General features: G+C 41.0%; 1 protein-coding gene across 2 annotated transcripts; it reads right to left on the bottom strand.

The window, feature by feature from the left end:
- Nucleotides 1–340: 340 nt before the first annotated feature.
- On the bottom strand, nt 341–21,073 carry herc3 (HECT and RLD domain containing E3 ubiquitin protein ligase 3). Of its 2 annotated transcripts, XM_079279229.1 has the most exons (25): nt 20,986–21,073; nt 17,869–18,222; nt 16,400–16,559; nt 15,927–16,003; nt 15,160–15,381; nt 14,912–15,003; nt 14,435–14,565; nt 13,917–14,068; nt 13,333–13,388; nt 11,766–11,890; nt 11,505–11,564; nt 9,208–9,319; nt 8,523–8,712; nt 8,129–8,292; nt 7,865–7,978; nt 7,550–7,573; nt 7,344–7,442; nt 7,017–7,187; nt 6,754–6,897; nt 5,362–5,528; nt 4,318–4,384; nt 3,962–4,044; nt 2,684–2,867; nt 1,427–1,529; nt 341–1,125 (listed from the first exon to the last, which is right to left on the bottom strand). In XM_079279229.1, the coding sequence occupies exons 2-25, from the start codon at nt 18,089–18,091 to the stop codon at nt 917–919; spliced, it is 3,129 nt and encodes a 1,042-aa protein (XP_079135355.1). In that variant the 5' UTR covers nt 18,092–18,222; nt 20,986–21,073; the 3' UTR covers nt 341–916. The 2 variants fall into 2 exon arrangements, with proteins under 2 accessions (XP_079135355.1, XP_079135354.1); XM_079279228.1 differs by having other exon boundaries at nt 7,865–8,292.
- Between the last annotated feature and the right edge of the window lie 1,722 nt (nt 21,074–22,795).

The raw sequence follows: 22,795 nt of genomic DNA, 5'->3' as shown, positions 1-22,795 counted from the left end.
CATAATTCATTAAAAGGTAAAAAATAGAATTTAAGGAGTTGAATATAAAATACACCGCTGAGGAAAAAAGGACAAAAATAAAACAACACCCAAAGACTGAGTTTCTCAACCTCTTTTGGACTTCGATGTTTGATCACAAAAGTTGTATGATTCTAGGTGGTGATGTTGATATAAGTATGCAATGTTTATATGGAGTTGGATCAGACTAAATAACAATGAAGGCACTCAGAAATGTATTTTGTGAAGATTATTATTCTTTTTTAAAATAAATATATATATCAATATATATATCAATATATATATATATATATATATATATATATATATATATATATATATATATATATATATATATATATATATATATATATGCGCTAGCAACCGTTGGCTTAGCTGTCATATTACTAATATATCAAACTAATACAGGCTGGTCAGGTTCTCTGACAAAATAGTAAATTGTAACATCAAAATTGCAAGCCAAGGCATTGATACACTTATTTATTGATAACAATTTTTGTTCACATTTAAAAAAGAAAAAAAAAAACTATATAAAAATACAGTTGTCAATCGTGTGTGCATTCATTAATATTGAGACTTATTTGACTCCATATTTGTATTTCAGGGCTGTGATGCATTTAAAATAAATATCAATACATCAGCATTAAAAAGGATCTTTCAAACGGCCCCAGAAGGTTGAGAAACTTTGTCCAAAGCAAAAAACAACAACAACAATAATAATACTCTGCATGTACATAGATAGACCTTTCAGATTTAAGATGTTTAACAATCTTGTGAGGGCATATAAAGAGAGTGACCTTTCCCGTGTCCTGAAGTCCCCCATTACACTCTTTTGACGCCGACATGGGGGCTGTATTGCTGTTAAAGTGCATTGAAACGGTTGCGCGTCTCCTCCTGCTCAGACCAGGCTGAAGCCCTCGTACTGCTCCACAGCCCGAGTGAGACGGCGGTGCAGGGTCTCTTTGGTCTGGTAGCGGGGCATGTCCAGCAGGTTGTAGCAGGTGTGGGCCACCGGTAGGTAGTGCTCCTCCGCTGTGGTGGACTGGATGGAGATACGCAGGCTCTCCATGCCGTGAATGGGGATGCGGTCACTGCCGGTCAGGAACACTGGAGGCAGGCGACACGGAGGAAAGAGTTAGAATCAACTATAGAGCCGGTTAAAACGGTTCTAGTTGCCACATAAATGAGACATGGCTGCATTTATATGGCACCGTTATAAAAAGCTTTACAATTTGCCGCTCATTTACACACTCACTCACTTATCTACATGTTCAGGCTTTAGTTAAAGCAAAGTGTGTGCAGACAGTGTATTGTCAAGCATGAACAAACTGCACATTATTACAGTATTTATGAGATGTTTGAGTGTGATAATTAAACGGTCATGCACATTGAGCAATTAAATACTTGCATAAGAACTGCTTCTTCTTTTCCGGAGGGAACTCGTGGAAAACCTCCCAGAACAATCGGACTGTTGGATGCGTGGCTGTATATTCCCCTTTGTAAACAGCATTCTGCAAAGAGGAAAGATGTGTTGATGAAAAGCTTTCCCTGCGTTATCATCACTTACACATTTCCTCTCCTGGATCAACTCCTACACAACATCAACCAGTAAAACTAATTCCTCAGCAACGTGCATGCATTTCCACATAAAGTTACTAAATATTTCAAGCAAATATATCATTTTTGCCTTGATTTATCTTACACAACGATACCTCTTAGGTTTTCACACCGATGTTATGTTGTAATCTGAACACGGACCAGAGTTATCACAAGTAAAAAAATATGTAAAACCAAATTCCATTTGGTTGAATATATTGTTTCACGTTGCCTTTTTAACATCTGTGTGTGGGTAACGAGGCAAGCTGCGAATCATCTTCAATCAACTCTGCTTTAAAGACTTCAACTCCACCATGCTGTCAGATTGTAGACTCAGCCACTGAGTTAGTCTCATTCCAGCCTGTAGATTCTCTTGTTTGTCAAAGCACAGACTTTTTTTTTCCTCTTGTGTCTACAGCTGTCTTGACTCGACTACTGTTTTCTACCGGATCACACTCTGGACCAAAGACTCTCCCCTCACTCTGTCTGGCTTCCCTGCCTAGAGATGCTCTATCCTCCGGCTCACGTCTCTGACCAAGAGACTCTCCGCCCTCCTTTCACATTTAAGCATCGTTAAGTTTCAGTATTCTGTAGTTCTTCATTTGGGTTCATCCCAATTACTTCCATATCACTGACGGACAACCCGGCCATGGCTGTCGCCGGCCCTGAGGCATAAAATGTCCTCAAAACCTGCTGAACAAATCTTCCCTGTGAAAGTTAGCATGTCATGAGTTACTGCTCAACACTGCGTTAGTGGAAAATACTCCCTGCTTTGTCAGTTACACTGAGCATTGTGACTCACTTGCCAGATGTTGATGATGTAAAAGTCAAATTTCCAGCTCTGTCCTACGTGACAATCGTCACATCTACGACTGTCAGTTTAAAAACACTTGCGTAACAGCGCACTAAGGTTTTCTTCTTGCAGTCATCCCAATCCAGCTATGAGTTTTACACGTGTTCACTAACCAGGAATAGGAAATGGTTTGAAATTTCTGCTGGAGGACAGAAACTCAGAATTGTTGGATTTGTTACGACTACAAACATCCAGATTTTTAAACCACACACTGACCTTCTCCATCTCCTCCCAGTTGTAGTTGTTGTTGCCAACCACCATGGCCATCAGCTCAGACGGCTGGAACAGCGGCAGGATCTCCCCGCCGCAAACCTTCAGGAAGCCAGAGGAGAAGGCCGAGTACTGCTCGCTCACAGAGTCTGAGAACACGTAGCGCAGGTAGGCCTCCACAAACTCCTTTCTGAAACACACACACACACACACACACACACTCTCGTTAAGTAAACATTCAAGATTCATTCATTTGTTCTGCACTACAGCTGCATCCTCACAGCACAGTTTATAAGGAAATCATTTATCCAGACTTCAAGGTGTGACTGTAAACATTCCTCCATTGTGTGTGTGTGTGTGTGTGTGTGACGATTAACTTGATTATAATTTCAGATGTTGCTTTTTTCAGGCTCACTGGAGTTCAACAACAAACTCATCATCCAGCCTGAGTGTTTACATCTCAGTGAGGTCTCACTGCAGAGGTTGCTCAGACGTCAAATTGATCATCTCTTCCATCAGTACAAATACACACGGTGCAGCTCAACATTATTTAAGACAGAATGCGCGGAAAAGCAGTCAAAAATAATCAAGCAAGATGTTTCAAAAATTGTTTTAATGAGTTTAAAGAGTCCTCTATGGACTAGCTGGCACAACTCCTGGCTTTCCTTTGAGAGTACTGGGGTTCATTTCCTACTGCAGGAAAAGATGGCTTTGTTTGGGGCTGCACGGTGGTGTAGTCTGAATCAACACGTCTCCTTCAGTGTCTATGTCTTAGATGTTTTACACCACGATGACGGTTTTCTCCATTAATTCTGTTATTACAGTTCTATATCTGAGAGTGTCGAGGAGATTTTGCAGGAACAACTTGGGTCAGCGCCGCTATTGCCATCTGTTTAGCACCAGCAGCCAGACATGTTGACACCGCCAACCCCACAACTCTCTGCAGACTCCTCCGCATAACACTGTAATCAATGCCACTGGCACAAGGACGAGCTGCAGGAACAGGGCGGCGATGGTGTGAAAAAAAAACACACCGACTGACTATTAAAATACAGAATTCTACGTTTTCAACACAGAACATGACCTCGAGTTGGAACAATGGGACACGAGCTGCCAGCTGTGTGAGCGACATGATAATCGCAGTGCTGGAAAAAAACAATACATTTAAAAACCTCAGTGTCATCCGTTTGTCTTTTAGAAAGACCAGAGCATAGAGTATTAAAAATGTTCATGAAAAAAGGTCGTTTAAAATGGGACATCAGGTAAAGGATAAAGCTGCCTCACCTGTTGTTTTTGTCCACACCGATGCCTTCTCCTCCAGGAACGAGCTCCTTGACTTCGGTCATCCCGTAGTTCTCCCTGGTGATCTGAGGTGCGGACACAACAAATAAGTCTGAGATTGGAGTGCAGAAAAATATTTTCTGCACTGTCAAAAAAATCCCATAAAAAGACCAAAACCAATGATTCATTGTTTACTAACAACAAGTATTGTCTGTGTCGCCAAAGCCTGATATATCCCATCTCTCTGACAGCCACAGGCGGAGTCAGGAAGTCAGAAAGTATTAAGAGACACGTTGGGAATTAGAAAATTCTTAACCTTAAAGTCATGAAGGTTGAAACAGGTGAAAAGTTAGGCTTACGGCAAAGTTGAGAAGAAACATCTCCTCCACATCACCGCCGTCATAGTCTAGAAGCTGTTGTAGACTCCTGCAGACGAATAAACCGAAGAAGTTAATGTCTGGAAGTAACAACACCATTATGACACATCGTCTCGTCAGTGGAGGAAAAACACAAGCAAATTATCTTATTGGTAGAACAACGAAACAAATGAAAAGGTGAAGGCCAGAATCACCATCATTAACATGTTCACCACGCCATGAAGTAAGAAACTCATTCGTACATGAAAAATAGCTCCTTCATGCACATCACCATCATGCAAAGCTAAAGACATTGTTGACAGCTGTAATAATCTTCATTTCATAAATCAGTTTGTTCTACCTTATCAGTTTATTACTTTAAGTTTTGTCCCCGTTTGACCAGAGATCAGCTGTTCCTGTCCTACAGCTGCGTGGATCAACTAGAAATTTTTTGATGAAAAGTGAAGTGGCGACATATTGGCCAATAACACCACAGGAAATGACTCAGAGGGAGCGTTGCGTTAGTTCTCCTGCAAACAACACGCTGGATATTTACCACCACAACACAGGAAACATGGAAAGAGGAAGTGTCGCTGGCAAAAGGAAATGAAAATCATTGAAAGAGGATCGCACATTTAAGACAGACAAATAACAGTAGCATAAAAAATAAAAAAAGTTGAGATCATGTCTTTTAAGGGAGTGTTGTCTCTAAAAGCGTCACTTGTGTTTTGTAGCTTTCAGAGGTTTTATCTCAACATCAACTGGACACAATGCTGACTCTTCCTGCTCAGTTCAATGAAGAAGCATTTCCCAGTAGCAGTCAATTTTACTGCTTCTTAAAAAAAAAAAAAAAAACACAGGTTATGTAAGTGAGTGAACAATGACCAAAACCTTAACAACTTACTAGTTTTAGGCCATTTGGCCTGCCTCAACATGTGGACCCAAGCGAGATAAATTGTGCGCAGCAGGTGCAACGTCTAAGAAAACACAAAGTCTAAATGTCCTGCACTGCATCCTCTCATGTTTAAAGTTCAGACGACGGGCTACCTGGCCTCGGTGGGTGACAGCTCCTTGAAGTCGTCCAGGGTTGGCGACACATTGAGCAGCTTCTTGTAGAGAACCAGGGGGAAGTGGAGGTCCACCACTGTGGAGTTGTAGATGGCCAGACCGCAGATGATCCCGATCAGGTGGAACCAGTTCTGCTCAACAAAACACTGGAGACACACAAAAGGAAATCATTTTAGGATTGCCTGTCTGTACCGCTCTAAGATCTAACAAAAGAAGTGTCTCGGTGTACATTGACATGACTGATGACTTCTCACAAGTTTTAAAAACTTTAGAGATGAAGATATACCAGCAAGATAAATTCACAACTTTTATTGTCCCAAAATAAACTAGGATGACTGATAATACCTGGTTAGTGGTATTTATCGGACATGCTTTTCAAATGATCACAGCTTGACAATAATATTATTTAAAAAAGGTCTGTTCTTCAACAAAAACATTTTAATAAAACATTTGATCCAAAACTCCCTGAAAATAAAATGGGTAATTAAATCCATTTAACATGCTCAAGTTAAGATTCCTTTGAGTTCCAGTGTTAGTACGCATAAATACATATATTAAATGTCTGTGTGTACATATCACTGTCCTCCGCAAACACTGTTCAGTAAAAATAATACATGAGGTTATTAAAAAAAAAAAAAAGAAGCAGTTTGAAGTGGCCCAGACAGACAAACAGGAAATAGAAAAGTGGCAGTGATGATTGTGGTTTATTCATGGCTCACTTTCATTTGACTTAAGTAACCCGTGGTTCTTAAAGTTCAGGGACATGTTCCCTTATAGAGGGGAGTGTTTTGTCAGCCTGAATGTTCCCACTGACATATCACCACCAACGACAGGAGCAGAAGCTCTTCCTGGAAAGCACAGGTCAAATAACAGCCAGAATACATATTCATTAGAAGAGAACCGTTATCACATGTTGGAAAAAATAAAAGCGTGATCAAAAAAAAGCTCTCAACCAAACAAAAGGGAAACTGTCTCAAAACTAAAAACTGCATTTTGCGCTTTTGATTAATGTTCCATGCGCATCATCTCTGACAAACTGATGACCTGTCACTGCCTCTCGTCTACAGAGAGTGAAGGAGGAATTGAACGGACAAACTTACCTCGGTTTTTCTGATGGTGTACAACAGACAGCGTAACAAGAACATACATCTACTTTACCAGCAAGGAAATGTCTGCTTGTCTCTACATAATGTTTCAAGTTGTAGTTCACTCAACTCAAAGCTCCAGAAGAATGCAGTAAGGAGGTTAAGATGTTTGTTTAACTACTGTGTCACTCCCTACGTTTCAAATCTTTGCAGTTATTCATTTTTATGAACTTACAATATGAGTGTTTTTTCACATCATTAACATGTGAATACAGTGTAAACTTACTTTGTCTGAGAACCACAGAAGGTTGGACTCTTTGTAACACGTGAACATCCCATACACAGGATCCATCAGCTCCTTCAGCAGCAGCAGGAAGAACTCTTTAGTTACTCCACCTGCATCCACGGCCTCCTCTCCGTCAAAGATCACCTGGATGGAGGGAGGCGGCGGAGAGGAGTAGATCACAAAAAAAGTACAGCAGTTTGTTTTTTTATTTGTCAAAACCACAGAACTACAGTGATCTTCAAAAGCTTAGACGTAGCTCTCACCTTGAGCGGTTTCTTGAGGTCCACATCAGAGTACACGGTGAGCTCTCGCAGTGTGTCGCTTACTAAATGGTTCCGGCGCACATGCAGCACCAAGTAAGTGTTCCGAGCAAGATGGGGTTCCAGCGTGAGCAGCATGAAGACGTTGTGTAGGTTTGCCTCGCTTACTGCCATCTGGGCAACGTTCACGGGTTGAGGTGGGGATAAGGCGAAGAGAGAAGAGAGTCAAACTCAAAGAGATAATTATGGGACATTTACTGACAACAATCAAACGACAGTGATGAACGCTGCGAAACCACAAGATGACTTGTGATCATTAGCAGCAGGTACCTGCATTTGCAGTTCAGCGTCGGTTTGCAACATGGTCGTCTTGGCTTGAGCGTTCAGTATGAACGGGTAGGCACAGAGGTTCACTGAGGGAAAGTCACCCTGCAAGGAAAATTAGGAAATATACTTACTGCTATATATACACACACATACACACTCTCATAATGTTAAAAAAAAAAGTATATAATACACAATTCTAAATCAGGTACCTGTGAAGGGGAGGATGATTGTTTCTGGGGAAAATAATTAGACAAAGCAAATTCATTTGACATGACTTGAAGTGAAAAAAGTTCAAGAGCAGCAGCTTTTATATTATGAAACTAAATCCATCCATTGTCAAAGGAGTTAAAGGGGCTCGTCTGAACTGACAAACAGCGATAGGATACAATGCCTCACTGTCTCTGCAAACACTGAGACTGACATGAGTTAAGAGTCTGTGTGTGTGTGTGTGTGTGTGTGTGTCTTCTTCAGCAGATGTCAAGTCACGAGAAAGTGAAATATTATCAGGGAATGTCAGTACTCACAATGTCCGCTTTACTCAGAAACCATTTGAGGTAGTCTTCCTGGATGTCCACCAGGCTGGTGATGTCAGGGATATAAAAGCAGTTGTAATCCACATGGTGGGCCTTTAAGTTTACCTGGTAACATGGAATAAAAACACCTGCCTCAACACAGTAACGGTTTCTCTCAATAGCTACCAAACGGGGGAAACACATTTCCTCCTCAGACTGCGCTGAGGGAGAATCGGTGGCTTGCTTACAGGCGCAGCAGGTGAGCTGTGTGGATACCTTGTGGAGTTTCTCCAGCAGCCTTAGAGTGGCGACAAAATAGTTCTCGTGGAAAACCGGTACGAGCAGCGCCTTGCCTCCCGTTAGCATGAACACAATGATGCTCTTGTACATGTCGACCATTCTGGTGAACACGCCGCCGTCCAAAAAACACCACCAGTTTTCTGCAGGGACGGAGAAAAAAAAAAGGTGGAATTAAATTACAGTTTCTAGTTTGGTAGAGTACTAAACGTCGTGATAACGGATGTGGATGAGGACGCAGACGTAATGTAGACGAGGAGTGTGGTGTGATAGTGACACAGGTTGTTGACATGACCATTTCAAATCACTTGGAGCGATATTAAAAAAAAAAAAGAATTGTTGTAATTGTTGCGAGTACATGCAAGTATGGTACCCAATACTTTGCTGGGGTTGGCGTCAAGCCGGAGGATGGCCATTGCCAGGGGGATAGTGAGGCGGATGTAGTTCTTGGAGTCAAACAGGGCCGGGTACTCAGACAAGATGAGGTAGATCCTCATGGCCTCAACGTCAGGAGGGGAGCGCGGCAGCTGAGGGATCAACAGACTCTCAAAACTCTTGGTGACCTAAACGGAGTCGGACACAGAACAAGGGAGGGAGGCAGACACACACACACACACACACACGCGAGAACATTATGGGATATGCTTGAATCAAAAATATCCCGTCGCTCAATTTTGGGAGAGGCTTTTAGTGGTTTGGAATGTGGCCTCTGTGTCATGTTGGGTTGAGGAGCATCATGATCCCCAAACCTATGATTACTGAGCTACGGTTAGAGGTTATGACTCAATCCATGAGAATACAGCAGAACTTGATGTACTTTCAAAACAAGCCCAATATTCACATATGAATATGTTCTTGCTACCACAAGCTAGTAATCCAGTGCTGTGTAACAACCCCAGATTTCCTACCTGAACTGCTCTATTATGGTGACAGAAACCCAAACAGGACGCTCGTTTGAGTATTTACTCAATAACACACTTGAGTCATGTCAAGAAGAGCAGAAAAGAGAAACATGTCATTACCTTTTTTACATTCTTGAATACACTTTTAGTCAATACCTGTTCCAGGAGTCCAGAGAAAGCCGGTTTGCTGAGCGTCTCAAATAGCTTTCTGACAGAGTTGAGATCGATGCCTGGGATCTTTGGGTTGGTTTTGAAGTGGGTATCGTCACTAAGAAGGCAAACAAACACATGATTATGTCAACTATCTATGATGTCTATAGGGCAGAGCTCAGAGTCAGGGACTTTGAGGCGAAGCCTTGACGTTAAAGGCTCACGTTACTTTGGATTAAACGCCAACGGTTCGGTGAACACACACCCTAAAAGGTATTCAAGTCAATCCCTAAGCAGATCTCCTCTTCGGCCTGAGAGACCAGAGTACTGACCGATGCACAAAACCCCCCCAGCATGAACGACAGCGATTATTTACAGCGTAAGCCTTCATATTCCTGACGCACAGGATTTATTTAGTCATAACACAAATACATCAGATCTGATCTTGTGGAGACTGTTTGCCAAACAAAGAAACACTGATGCAGATCGTACATCAAGTATGATCACTGACCCACGTTATTCTGAGAACTCCGTGAGCTTAGAAAAAACCAGAGAAGCAAATCTGGGGCCCAAACGTAACACAAGTACAATGAAAATGACGACACTTCAAACAAGAAACCAGTTTTCGGTCCCGAACTACAGTTTAGGCACACATTATTTGCTGACCATATTTGAATGCATGTTATACAGTCTTATTCATGCATTCATGACGTGTTTTTATTCCTACAGTTCCAGTCAAACATTGTTTCCATGTGGTATCAAAATCAATCAACTTTGGCTAAAATGAACACAAACCAGCTCAAGGGTTAGCTGCAATGTAAAGTGTATCTGCTTTGCAGTAAAATATACAAAAGCAACTTGTAACTAAAGCTTTAAAATGTGCTGTAGTGGAGTAAAACATAATGTTGTGCCTCTGAAATGTAGTTGAGAAGAAGTATAAAGTAGCAGAAAATAGAAAAAAACTCAAAATGTGTTACTTTGGACCATCTTACTGGTTTAATGTGAAACCTGGTTGATAGTTTCAGTGACTACTGATGACTTTCAGCAGACAGTAGAGTCTGAAGTACTTTAGGTCGTCTCCAGACGTCTGTTTTCCACCCCGATGGCCTCCACTGTTCATTCCCTGGACGTGATAAATATCTGCTGACGAGTCTGTACTAAAAAGCCAACATACCTTCACACACAGTGACGGTCAGAGAAATCAGTCAGCGACCAAACAGATAGCATCTGTCCCAACCCTGACGATCAGCACGTTTTGGTGGATAAGACGACATGCCATGAAGGGGACCCTGTGAGGTCCCTGCTGAGTCAGTTCGCAGGAGTCTAGCGTTCATACGAGTCTAAAAGATCCTCTGAATATTTTTGGCAAAAACACACGGTGAATGTACAGACCAGGTAAAGGGAGACCCCTCAGAGAACCTTTTTATGTATGCTATACTTGTTATATTTCAGTTTGATAATACATTCTTCAACCACTCAACACAGCAAAACAGATATTCTGAGACCATTTTGCTGTGAGAAAAGCGAAATGTCTGCCTGTAGCCTGTACGAAGGCCTTCGCTTTCCATTCAAGACAGCAGATATGCGTTTCCTCTGCAGTCCTGAACTTAAGCCCACCAGCATGAGGCTGTTAAGCAATATATCAACTCTATATTTGTTCAATTTGTCCTTACTGGCCATCTTTTGTGCTTTATACTTTTACCATTTGATGCTATAAACATCTGTTTCCTCAGTCATCTCGGGGTACTTTTACTTTCTTTTTGTCATTTCAAACCTTCCAATGGTGGAAGAAGTAGTGTTCGGATGTATTACCCATGTAAACATACAGAAGTATTATTAGCAAAATGTATCGAAAGTATCAAAAGTAAAACACTCATTCTGCAGAAAAATGGCCCCTGACTGGCATATTAATTATATATTTTATAATATATTGATCAATCGAGGTAGAGCGACAACTTTACATGCAGTGAAGAAGTTAAGTCAAGTGGTTTCCAACCTAGGAGTGGGTTCCCCCCAAAGGGTCACCACATAAATCTTAGCAGTAGTGAGATAAAAATGGGAGAGGACTGAAGAAGTTCTGCTCCAAAACTCAGTGGTACATTTACTCTAACTTTGATTTGTATTGTACTTTACAAGATTACCATGTGTTTTTTGTCAAATCTAAACCTGAAAAGTAAATTCTAAAGTGGCAGAAAATGAAACATCTTCATCTAAAATGGAAAATACAAATACCTCTAAAGTTGATTCAATACAGCACTTGAGTCGAGTACTGAATTACTTTTGTAAACATGCCGTTTACGTACCGTTGGTCCAAAAAGCTGGCGTTCCAACAAGCCGTAGAGGAGAGTTGAATTAGAATGTCACTGAGCACAAAAACATAAAAACAGTCTCACTGTGAGAAATGTTTGACCAACGAGAACAGAGACCATTCAAATAGAATTGATTTAACACAATCAAGTAAAACCACTACGAACACTAAACATCTACAAGAGAACGTACAGGTTGTATGTGCAGTAGTTCAATTCAATGCATTCAAAAATAATAACCTTAATTATTTAACTTACTTTGTGACACTGGAATCTGTGCTGTACATCAGCTTTAACCTCCATGAGTTTAATCTTTCATGATTGATTGGAGAGATTGATTTACTGGCATGAATCACTCTGAAGTCTTCTGAGGGGACAGAACTCTGCAGAGAGGACAAGCAGAGACCAGATAACAGCACAAACATTTGGCAGATTGTTTGCATTTGGGGCTTTCGGCAGTTGCGTCTCTTTCCTGCTTGAAGATAAAACAAATAGGCCACACCCTCAGTCTAAATATTTTGCAGTGGAGGCTGAATGTGTGTTATGTCTTTATCAGAGCACAGTCCTGGAAATTTGCTGGATATTTGTGGCAGACAATTGCTCCGTATACAGTAAGGCTCATTATTAATAAAGAACTGGTCAAAGATGACACATTCATGCCACCCTGTGGTGAAACACAGAAACTGATTTAATGGAAATCCTAAACTTTTGGTGGTATTTTTGTAATATTAAGCTGCATTTATTTAAATCGTTTGTCTTATAATTATGATGAGATTAAGGTTTGTGTTGAGGGTTTAGTGCCGGCGGTAATGTATCGAGTGGACTGGAGATTTCTCTTATCCTCATTCGTTTAATTTCATGAGACACTTGATGTTCTTGATGTTTGCGTGACACGTTTCATCGTGTTTTCTAACTTTAAGTGAGACAGTATGTGTGCAGTTGAATTGCAATTGTTGGGGTCTGGCGCCACCTCCTGGCTGGCTGAGCTCCTCACCTGTTCCTTCCTCCTCACCAAAAGTCAGGGCAACATCTGCCCAGATGACCACACCTCCCAGCTCCTGCCAAACCTAACACTGACCCCTCCATTGGCCAAGAAAATGCCTCCCGCTTTGCGTGAGACCAGGTTTATAAGCTCGAACACTGCTAAAATCGCCCTCTTCAGCACGGACTTGTCCAGGCAACAGAAGATTCAGCTTTCCCCTCCAGCGCAACGCTGGCCACGCAGGCCCACGAGGAAGCCGCGGCCTACAACCCTCATCAAACCCTGTCAGGTCACAAGCCATTTCGCTGGTCGAAACAGCCGTGTTCGATCCCGAGTAAGGCCCCCTCATCCCGCGAGAGCGGCTCACTTCCGCGATCCGTTTCTCCGCTTTTCTTTTTGTGCACACAAGCCGGCAGGAAGACATCAACACGTGCTCACACACACGCGATTACATACAGCTGATAGTGGCCACTAATTATGAGACTTAGTTTTATCGTTTGGTTATTGGTCCCTGTGTGCAGGGTGGTGCCCCGTTGTTATTAACAATCATTAATAATTGTTACATACATCAATAATTCTATTGATGTCAAGAATTCAGTTTCTTAAATGCTGATAACCCAAACACGCTCCTTTAGTTCCCAACACAATGCTGCAAAAAATAATGATATTTTGATAATTAGGCTGTGAATTCTGTCATGACAGCAATCAACAGGACTAAAAGTCGAACTTTTTAAGACGGATTTGAAGTCAACTAATGCAAATACAATAATAATAATAATAATAATTCAGGTAACAAACTTGAGAGTGAGAGAAGGTTACTGAAATCTTAATTACGTCACCTACCTGGTCATTAGAGTACAATAGGAAGCTATGGTCTCCTCCACAGATGATTTTAGTCACTGTATATTGTTTTGATGATAAAAAGAAAGGAAAGAGAAACAGTTAACATTTTACAAGAGTTAATCAAATAGTTAGAGAGTAGTTGTATTTCTTGCTTATTTTATGATACAGTAGAACATTTTCCACTGCATTCGTATGAAGTTATTCTTTACAAATGAACACGACCATACTGCTGACACATAGTTATGAATTATAAAAGATAATATACCGTGAATGCAATGATCAACATTGAATCTTCTTAAAATAGTTTTCATAGTCATCTTCCAGCCTGAAAAATGTTCTCCTGTGACAGACACTAGATTATATTATCAACAAACACATCAACACTACAAGCTGAACACTGATCATTCAAACAACACAAACTACCGTGCATTTTAGAAGTACCGTTTCATTATTTGTCACAGCTGACTTTTATTGCAGCTTACATCAGCATTGCCACACCCAAGTGATTTGAAAAAAAGCCATTTCTTCCACATTTCATCCACACTCCTGCATACAGTTAAGTGAGCACAGAGTCTTCTGCTCACCTGTCCGATAGGAATGTCCAGTCAGGAAACTGGCCTTCACAGGAAGTGGGCTACTGGCGTCCCCCAGTAGTCCTGTGCCCAGCTGGCCATGGCCGTTACAACCAAATGCGTACACCACATCAGAGGAAGGCACAAACGCCAACGTGTGGTGCCTGACAAAAGAGGAAAAAGAGCAAGCTTTAGGATTCAGAGGGACAGAACCAGCCTCTAATACACAGAGTTCATCAGATACACTGTGATTCAAGACAATCTAATCCCCCGCAACTTCATTTGTGATCTTCTGATCTTTCGTTTTTGTCGATACTGTTTCACAAAAGTGTTTAACTTTGAAATACTCTTAAAGTTAAAGCAGAAGAACAACAAATATAATGACCAGTAACTACATCCTAAAAACAAATAACCATAAAGCTTAATCAACACCTTTTCTGAAACAGTTTAAGCTTCAACAAAGATTTCTAATTGTAGTGAGATGCATGAGCTTGTACAGGTGTACCAAGTAAACCAGTGAGCAGCTTTACCTGCCACAGGTGATCTGGGACACTTCAGTGCCCATGAGCTCCAGCACGCGTCTGGGTAGAAGTTCATTATTGGTGGAGCCATGACCCAGCTGACCCCACGAGCCTTCGCCAAACGTAAACAAGCCGCCATCCTGCCAGAGACACAACACAGAATGAATTTGCCGTCGTTGGAGACGGAGATTCTTGGCATAGTAATGCAGTTATTCAAAGTTAAACATTGGTTTTCTCCAGGGCCGTGTGTCGAGGTGCTGGAGTAAGATTCGTTACGAGTTGGGCCGTCCGGCTGGAATAAGATTTAGATTAGTCTTTGCAATAGCGGTCACGTGCAACACGTAGTGGATTACTATAAAGCAAGAATACTAACTGATAACCCAAGTATAAGACAGCTGACCAAACAGCAGCTAACAACACTGGCCTATGTAGCATTTGGTGGCAAAATACTGCCATATTATGCGGGTTGTTGATCTGTATTCGTACCTTTGTGAGAGCTGCTGTATGTTCATTTCCACAGCTGATATAACAAACTTTTTGAGATCTCAAAAATTTGATGTGGCACGGGACAGCTCGATCTGAGGAGTGGAGCAGAAACAAGCAAAGGTCACACTGTATTAAACCGTTTGAAGTATTTACAAATGAGTTCAAATGCAACTTCTGCATTTGACTCCAGTATTGTCACCTGGGACTCCACCGTCCTCCTGGCTCCGTTCTATCCAGCTCATTATTACCTTGTTTATCATTGAGACCGAGTTGTCCAGCTCTGTTTTTGCCCCAACCAAACACAGCTCCGGACAAAGAGAGAGCAAAGCTGTGGTCTCCCCCGGCAGTTATCTGTGTCAAAGGAATACCCGACAGAGACTTCAGGGGATGAGGGAACAGCTTGCTGGACTCTCCTTTCCCGAGACCGAGCTGGCCGCTGGTGTTCTGGCCCCACGTGAACAGCTGGCCATCTGAGAGGGAAAAGGACAGAGAAGCAAAAGTAGGTTACTGTTCATCTACACCAATTACTGCCAGTACAGGCAAATATACAGGCGTTTGGTAATGTGGGACTATCTGGTTGCTAAAATGCACAACATGAATGTGCAACATCCCTCAGGTACCCCACTGTTTCTCTCCAATCTGTCTCACTGTCACCGTGAAATAAAGGCAAGATGCCAAAAAATGGCCATAAGAAAATTACAAATGGGTAAAAACAAAGTCGATGGCTGTGTCCAAAATATAATGTACTATGTAATGTCCTACATTTGCTCTCTGCCATTTTTATTCAGTGTCAGGATTCTGAGAAAATAAAATATTAAAAAGGAAAGAATAAGCTTCTCAACAGCAGATGTATTTTCTTTCAATTTGCCTGCCTGTCGTGATTTCCAAATGAATTTGATTATGAACAAATTACAGCACGCAGAGTATTTTTTTGGGGGCATGTTTGCTCAACCGACAGCCTATCACAATAACCCTACCACAACCATGTGCTAAGAAGAGATTGTGTCTGGCATACCTCTAGAAAGTGCAATGCAATGCTGATTCCCACACATTACTTGAGAGATCCGCTGTTCACACAGCCTTTTGATCAACCTGAGGGGGGGAAAAAACATTTGTTAATCAAACTATAAAACAAGTCTAGAAAATTATAAACAGTCAAACTTGAGTTCTCTTTTTATCAGTTGTAAGGGACATAACTTAGAAGTCAGTTTTTAATTTCAGGAAAATTTGCAATTCATAACAGACGAGTCTCTGAGCTAAACTGTCACAGTCTAAAGGTTTCACCATCCTATAATCCTAAAGCATGCATCTGAATAGTTATTTCATAAGAACAGAAGAATTCATGGCATTGCTATTTTGGATTATCAGCGGTAATGCTTATATTCAAACCTCCAATTTCCTTTAACATGATTTTCTTGGTTTTTTTTGTTTTTTTTCCTCTTCTCAGGCTAAAAGCTTGAATTCCTCCATGATGGTCTACTCGCTCACCTTGGGATTCGAACAGCCGCCTCTGCAGTCCCCAGGCCGAGTTGGCCCCCTTCACCAGCTCCCCACGCAAACACTTGACCCTGCTCATTCACCGCCATTGAATGGGACCGACCACTCGACACCATTGTTATCGTCTGAGTATCCAGAGCTCCTACAAGCTCTGTGGAGAGGAGGAGGAACAGTGTCAGATGTAGATCTTAGTATGAAGAGAGAGGGTGTAAATGCACTGATTTTTCAAGCTACGATCTCATTTGGTACGCAAATGAAAATGGCATTAAATATAAATTTCAGACTGTGGACTTCTCTCCATGAAATACTATGTGTCACACCATAGAAAATAGAGAAATGCAGCCAGAAGCACATGTGAGGAGGACATAGTGCAGTGCAGATTGGTGTGTGGTTTCCTGCTATAAAACTGTTTTATCATAGAAGATCAACTGGGTTAGAAGCTACAATTGCCGAGAAGATTTTCAAATACCTAATAACTCTGGTAATGTTTCAATTGAGCTTATTCTACAATAATATTTGAAAACATTTAAAATCAGTAATCTACATATTGTAGGTGTGTTAAAAAGATATATTCTAGTAAATAAACATGCCTGATGAAGGCCCAAAACGTATGATGACGTATCAAGTTTCTTCAAGAACTTTTTATTGAATAGGTCTCTATATATTTGCTCAAGTTCCAATGATTCCTGCCTTTATTCAGTGTTGTTAAAGCTTCACCCACATGCCGAGACAAAGTAACACAAACTTCCTCCCACATGACACCAACACAGTCCCACCACTGTCTGCAATCGCTTCACAATGAGAGTGTTTCACATCTCCTAGAATTGGTATTGAACCCTCTCAGAAATGGAAGCACTTGTGCGTAAACACGTTTGCTTTGCATTTAGATTCAATGTATAACACACGACTACATGAAGTCCATTAGTTGAGGAATGAAGCTTATGATATTGCAACACGTTTGCGCATGCTTTTGTAGGAGTCATCCAGATCTTGTGATATCTAGCAGCTTTAAAAACAAGACAAACTTGCTATGACCTGCACGATATGTCACTGCAGTTTCAGAAACCTTCATCAGTTTTACACACAAATGGTGTTTATCAAGAAAATCATAATGTTGGAACCACGACATCAAGAGATATTCTCACACTAAGGATGTAACTACCACAGAAAGTCCAGCTGCACCTGTAATATATCTTTGGTTAATACGTTTTTACAATTCATATGTTCAAGTCCCTTATGTACGTATGTGAGATTTGAATAAAAAAGGTATCGAAGTTAAGCCCAAATCTGTCATTTCTAATTTTAATGTTCGCAGTGCAGAAACGAGAAACTACAGTCACTTAGGTACAGTGTCTTAGGTACAGCACCACCCTACTGAAAGAGTGCAGCAGGGTGGTGCAACAGTATGTAATGATTAATCAAAAGGGTCAGGGAATATACCGTTTATGACGAAAGCTTACCTGGGGAGGTCCCCGGTTTGCTGTGGCCCAGCTGTCCACAGCTGTTAGAACCACAGGTGTACACACTACCGTCATGCAGCAGGAACATGGAGTGTTGACCCCCACAAGCTACTTCTTTCAGTCCCCTACCACTGAACACATGACAGTTCCTCGGCTCAAACATGGGGTTTCTCTCAATACCAATACCCAGCTGTCCGTCTTTTGCATTACCCCAACAAAGCATGTTGGCAAAGGGAAGAGGGGATGAGCGCCAATCTGAATAGGCAGAGAGCGCGATGGCCAGATGGAGGAAGACAATAAAATGTTCAGACTTTAGAGCAGCCCCGCTTTCTCCTCTTCATGTAAAGTCCAACCCTGGAAGAAACAAAACATGTTTTATTTCTGTCATCTTTTAAGAAGAAACTATTGGTTTAGAGGTGTGGCTGTGTGTGAGAACGATGTAAGCTGTATGACAGAAGAACAGGGCAGTGTGCTTAAATAAACTCCCAGTGTAATCCCTGCTTAAGCAGCTCCATGCAGTCTTGCCTTACCGTCAGCCCACATGCAATGCAATACATGCATGTTACTGACCGAGTTAGCCATGAGAAATGAACAAATGGGAATGCAACACAATAAGAAAAAACAAATGTGCCATAAATTAGGAGACAAAAACAATATAGTCAGGTGAACGCAGCATGAACATGAAGTCAAGGATCTGTCACCTTATCAAATTCATTAGAAGCTATAAAACTAGGATAGCCAAATAAATGTATAAGGACAAACACAGCTACACTTCAGACTTTGATCACTTTTATGTCCGTGTTTGAAACTTGTTTGCAGTTTGTTTCCACTGATTTGTACGAACGGAAATATCCATTATTTCTAATATTTACTGGATTTCTTAGTCCTACGTAAATTGAATATCTTTTTGTTTTAGACTGTTGGTCAGACTGAACAATCAGTTTGAAGATGTCAGCTTGAGCTCTAAGACGTTGTGATGGGCATGTTCCTACATTTTATAGACATAAAGATACATTGAGAAAATAACTGTCAGATAACAACAACAACCACAATAAATGTTTATTGTCAGCCCCAGTTGTGATGTTTAGTTTTTGTTCAAACGAAATATTTTAAACACCTCTCAGTATTTGGTGCTTTGTTAGTAATTTTCTTGCTATTTTATTAACATGTTCACACGATTGTTCTTACTATTTTATGTTTGTAAAGCACATAGCAACTAATGATGATGTTTTCCAGTCAGGCTTTCGACAGCACCACAGTACTGAAACTGCTCTTGTTAAGGTTTTCAACGACATCCACTTAAACATAGACAATGGCAGAAGTTCAGTCTTAGTGTTACTGGATCTCAGTGCTGCATTCGACACAGTCGACCATGCCATACTCCTAGAAAGACTAAAAATCTGGGTGGGACTCTCTGGCACAGCACTTAACTGGTTTGAATCCTACTTGAAGGACCGAGAATACTTTGTGTCTGTAGCTGATTACACATCAGAGCTGACTAAAATGACATGTGGTGTTCCCCAAGGTTCAATACTGGGGCCTCTTCTGTTCAACATCTACATGCTTCCACTACCTCAGATTATGGAAAACAACAAAGTGTGTTATCATAATTATGCAGATGACACAAATCTAACTATGTCACCAGGGGACTACAATCCCATACAAGGGCTGGGTAACTGCATTGAACAAATCAACAACTGGATGTGCCAGAATTTTCTTCAATTAAACAAAGATAGAAACAAATCCTGTTGAGACAAATCCTGTCTCAACAGGATTTGGAAAAACTTGTCCACGCATTTATCTTCAGCAGACTGGACTACTGTAACGGTGTGTTTACAGGTCTCTGTAAAAAGTTCGTCAGAAAGCTGCAGCTGATTCAGAACGCTGCAGCTCGAGTCCTCACTCAGACCAGGAGGGTGGATCACATCACCCCAGTTCTAATGTCTTTGCACTAGCTTCGTGTCCAACAAAGAATTGACTTTAAAATCCTGCTGTTGGTTTACAAAGCACTGAATGGTTTAGGGCCAAAATACATCTCTGATCTGCTGCTACCTTATGAACCATCCCGACCCCTCAGGTCGTCTGGGACCGGTCTACTTTCTGTTCCCAGAGTCAGAACTAAACATGGAGAAGCAGCGTTCAGTTTTTGTGCTCCACATATCTGGAACAAAGTCCCAGAAAGCTGCAGGTCTGCTGAGACCCTCAGCTCATTTAAATCAAGATTGAAGACTTTTCTGTTTGCTGCTGCCTTTAAATGAACCACATTCAATTAATATATTAATCAATTTCCTGCATTTCTGCATTTTACTACTGTATTTTATTTCTTACACTGTTTTTTAATGTTTTAATGAATGTTCTTAAATCTCCTTTTCTTTTGCCTTATGTTTTGATGCTTTTAATGGTTTTATGTGAAGCACTTTGAATTACCTTGTTGTTCAAATGTGCTATACAAATAAACTTGCCTTGCCTAAACAAAATCATTAGTAGTATTATTACCTAATCCAATAAAACAACATTCTGCAGCATCTAAAATTGCCATGAAGTTGAATTAACTGTCAAAGCTTCTCTACAGTTTTAATTAAAAACTGAACATTACAACCTTCATGAGGGAAGGTGGGCTGTTGTATTATTGGACTGAATTTTTACATTACAATAAAACCACAATTAGTAAACACTAGGATACTGCTTGAATGCATGTTTATTGTCTGTGGGTTTCCGTTATTATTATTAGTATGCAACTTAGATGGTCCACAGGTCAGGATCTGTACCGACGTGTATTTAAGGTTACGTTAGCTTGCTGTTGGGAGAAAGTAAAGAGGAGTGGCCTGCGTTGTGTAGACATAATCACAGTACGCAGGCGTAGCTAAATGCCTCTAAATATCTAACTGACGTAATCTTGATTAAACAGTAAATTAACGGAACCAAATCAGATGGTTTGATGACCCACACGAGCTGTTAATAGTTCAGCGTTAGCCAGTTAACCTTAGCAAGCTAACGTACAGCAACGCTGGCTGTCAGAGTAATGGCTAAATACACAGGTTCACCGATGTCTCAATTGTGAGTAAAACAGTGTTGCAACACTGCAGGGTGATAACCAAAATCAAAAGAGGTGTTTACCTGGACAGATGCATTCTGAATTTGGGAGTCCGGTTTCGGTTCTGCTCAGAAAACAAACGAGGAAGTACGAAGTGCCACCGCTGCTACGTCACCGGGAGTTTATTGAGGAAAGCAGCAATTGGCCTGCCAATCAGGAAGTGCTGGTTACAACCAGAGCTGTTTAATGAGAGTCACGTCATCTCCGATCACTCTGATGGACCATTTTTTTCACAGCAATAACGGCTCATAGAGCCTCACTGCGGTTTGGGTGGCAGACACTCGGATCTCCGTGGTTAAATCAGCAGAAATTGTAGTGCACCAATGTACTGAAATACAAACGCATTCGAGCGAGCGAGGGACCTCGTGAAGTTAGCGGAATGATCAACGTGTGACAACATCCGGTTTTCAGAATAAGATGTCAACAAAGTGTATATACAAATTGTATATATGGAAATAAGATTAAATGAATTACATTCACATTAAGTAAAACATATGTTACCTGCTTCTCAGGAGTTAAAGAGAAAATACAACTAAATTGTGCGTGAAGTGTCTTTATTCTTTGATTTGAGGGTTGCTGGAAAGATAATTAAATGAATAATATCTGATTGACTGATATGTGTTCCACATTGAAGGCATTGTAACCTACTTAATCAGTGTGAGAGTGTGAATGGGACCTTCAATTTCTGGAAGAACTTCGTCATTTCAAATGTTGATTTTGAAAAGAAATGTTATATTTTTGTACTAAAATAAAATGAGTACTAAAGTCCAATACAAAAAGGTGTTTGGAGTCACTGGGTCACATTACAGAGCCCCGATAAAGGGGTAGTGAGGTAGAAACATTCAGGTCTCAAATTACTTATATAATATAAATACAATGCTTCTCTGGTTCACTGCAGGATGCCAAAGTTACCGATTACTGAAGTGAAGGGGTGCTACATCAACATGACAAACTTCCCTTACAGCTGGTTGGTCCTCTCAGCTTGAGAGTATTGATTACTGTGGTATGGACGTTGTGCTGCTATAAGAGGGCTGTAGATCACTTATTTATTTAAATGTGCTGTCCAGTGTTTGGAAATGAAAGTGAGATAATTAATTCCGACACATTAAATTACTTTGTTAGTCACCATCACCAGTGTCACCTTAAACCTACTTCCCACTTCATCCAGTAGAGGGAGACAGTGACATTAACACAGTTTCATTCACAGTCCCAACACTTCTCACAGTATTCAGGATATCACAGCTGTTTCTTGTGTTCAGTCTTCATTTACCAAGTGAGAAAACGGTGGATGGTGAGCTGACAATGCGGTTTGTTGATTTTTTTGTACAGCACGTCAATATGCAATAGAAGTTTGTACAGTGCATCATTATGCAAAAATAATTGGGTTTTTCAGGAGTCTGGCATGCTCTGTATGTTGTGAAGTGTCCAGAGGTAATGGATGTTAATGGGCATGTGTGTGTTTTTTTTGACAATGACAGTACTTTGTGTCTGGCTTCATATCCACTGCAACCAGTCTTCAGGACTAACTGTTATAAGCTGATGGCTTCGAAAGTGACTGGATATACAGCATCTGTGTGTGGTAATAAAGTTCTCATTTTCCAAAATCGTGGCGTTAAAAAGAGTTGCAGTGTCTGTGTCACCCAAACATCCAGCCCAGTGTATGGAGCCGTTATCGTGACTATGCGTTTGGATCCCAGAAGATGCACAGGAGTAGCTGGCTTAAAAAGACATGGAGTAAATGATTTAATAGCAAATCTGAGGCAGCAAAGCAACCAGAGAGCTGCGGCATCCCACGGGAAATGGTCTAAACCTTTGTTACAACTCATGTCCTCA

This window comes from Melanostigma gelatinosum, assembly GCF_949748355.1.
Source record: "Melanostigma gelatinosum genome assembly, chromosome: 11".
In the NCBI taxonomy this organism is placed as follows: Eukaryota; Metazoa; Chordata; class Actinopteri; order Perciformes; family Zoarcidae; genus Melanostigma; species Melanostigma gelatinosum.
This window is presented reverse-complemented; position numbering and strand designations above follow the sequence as displayed.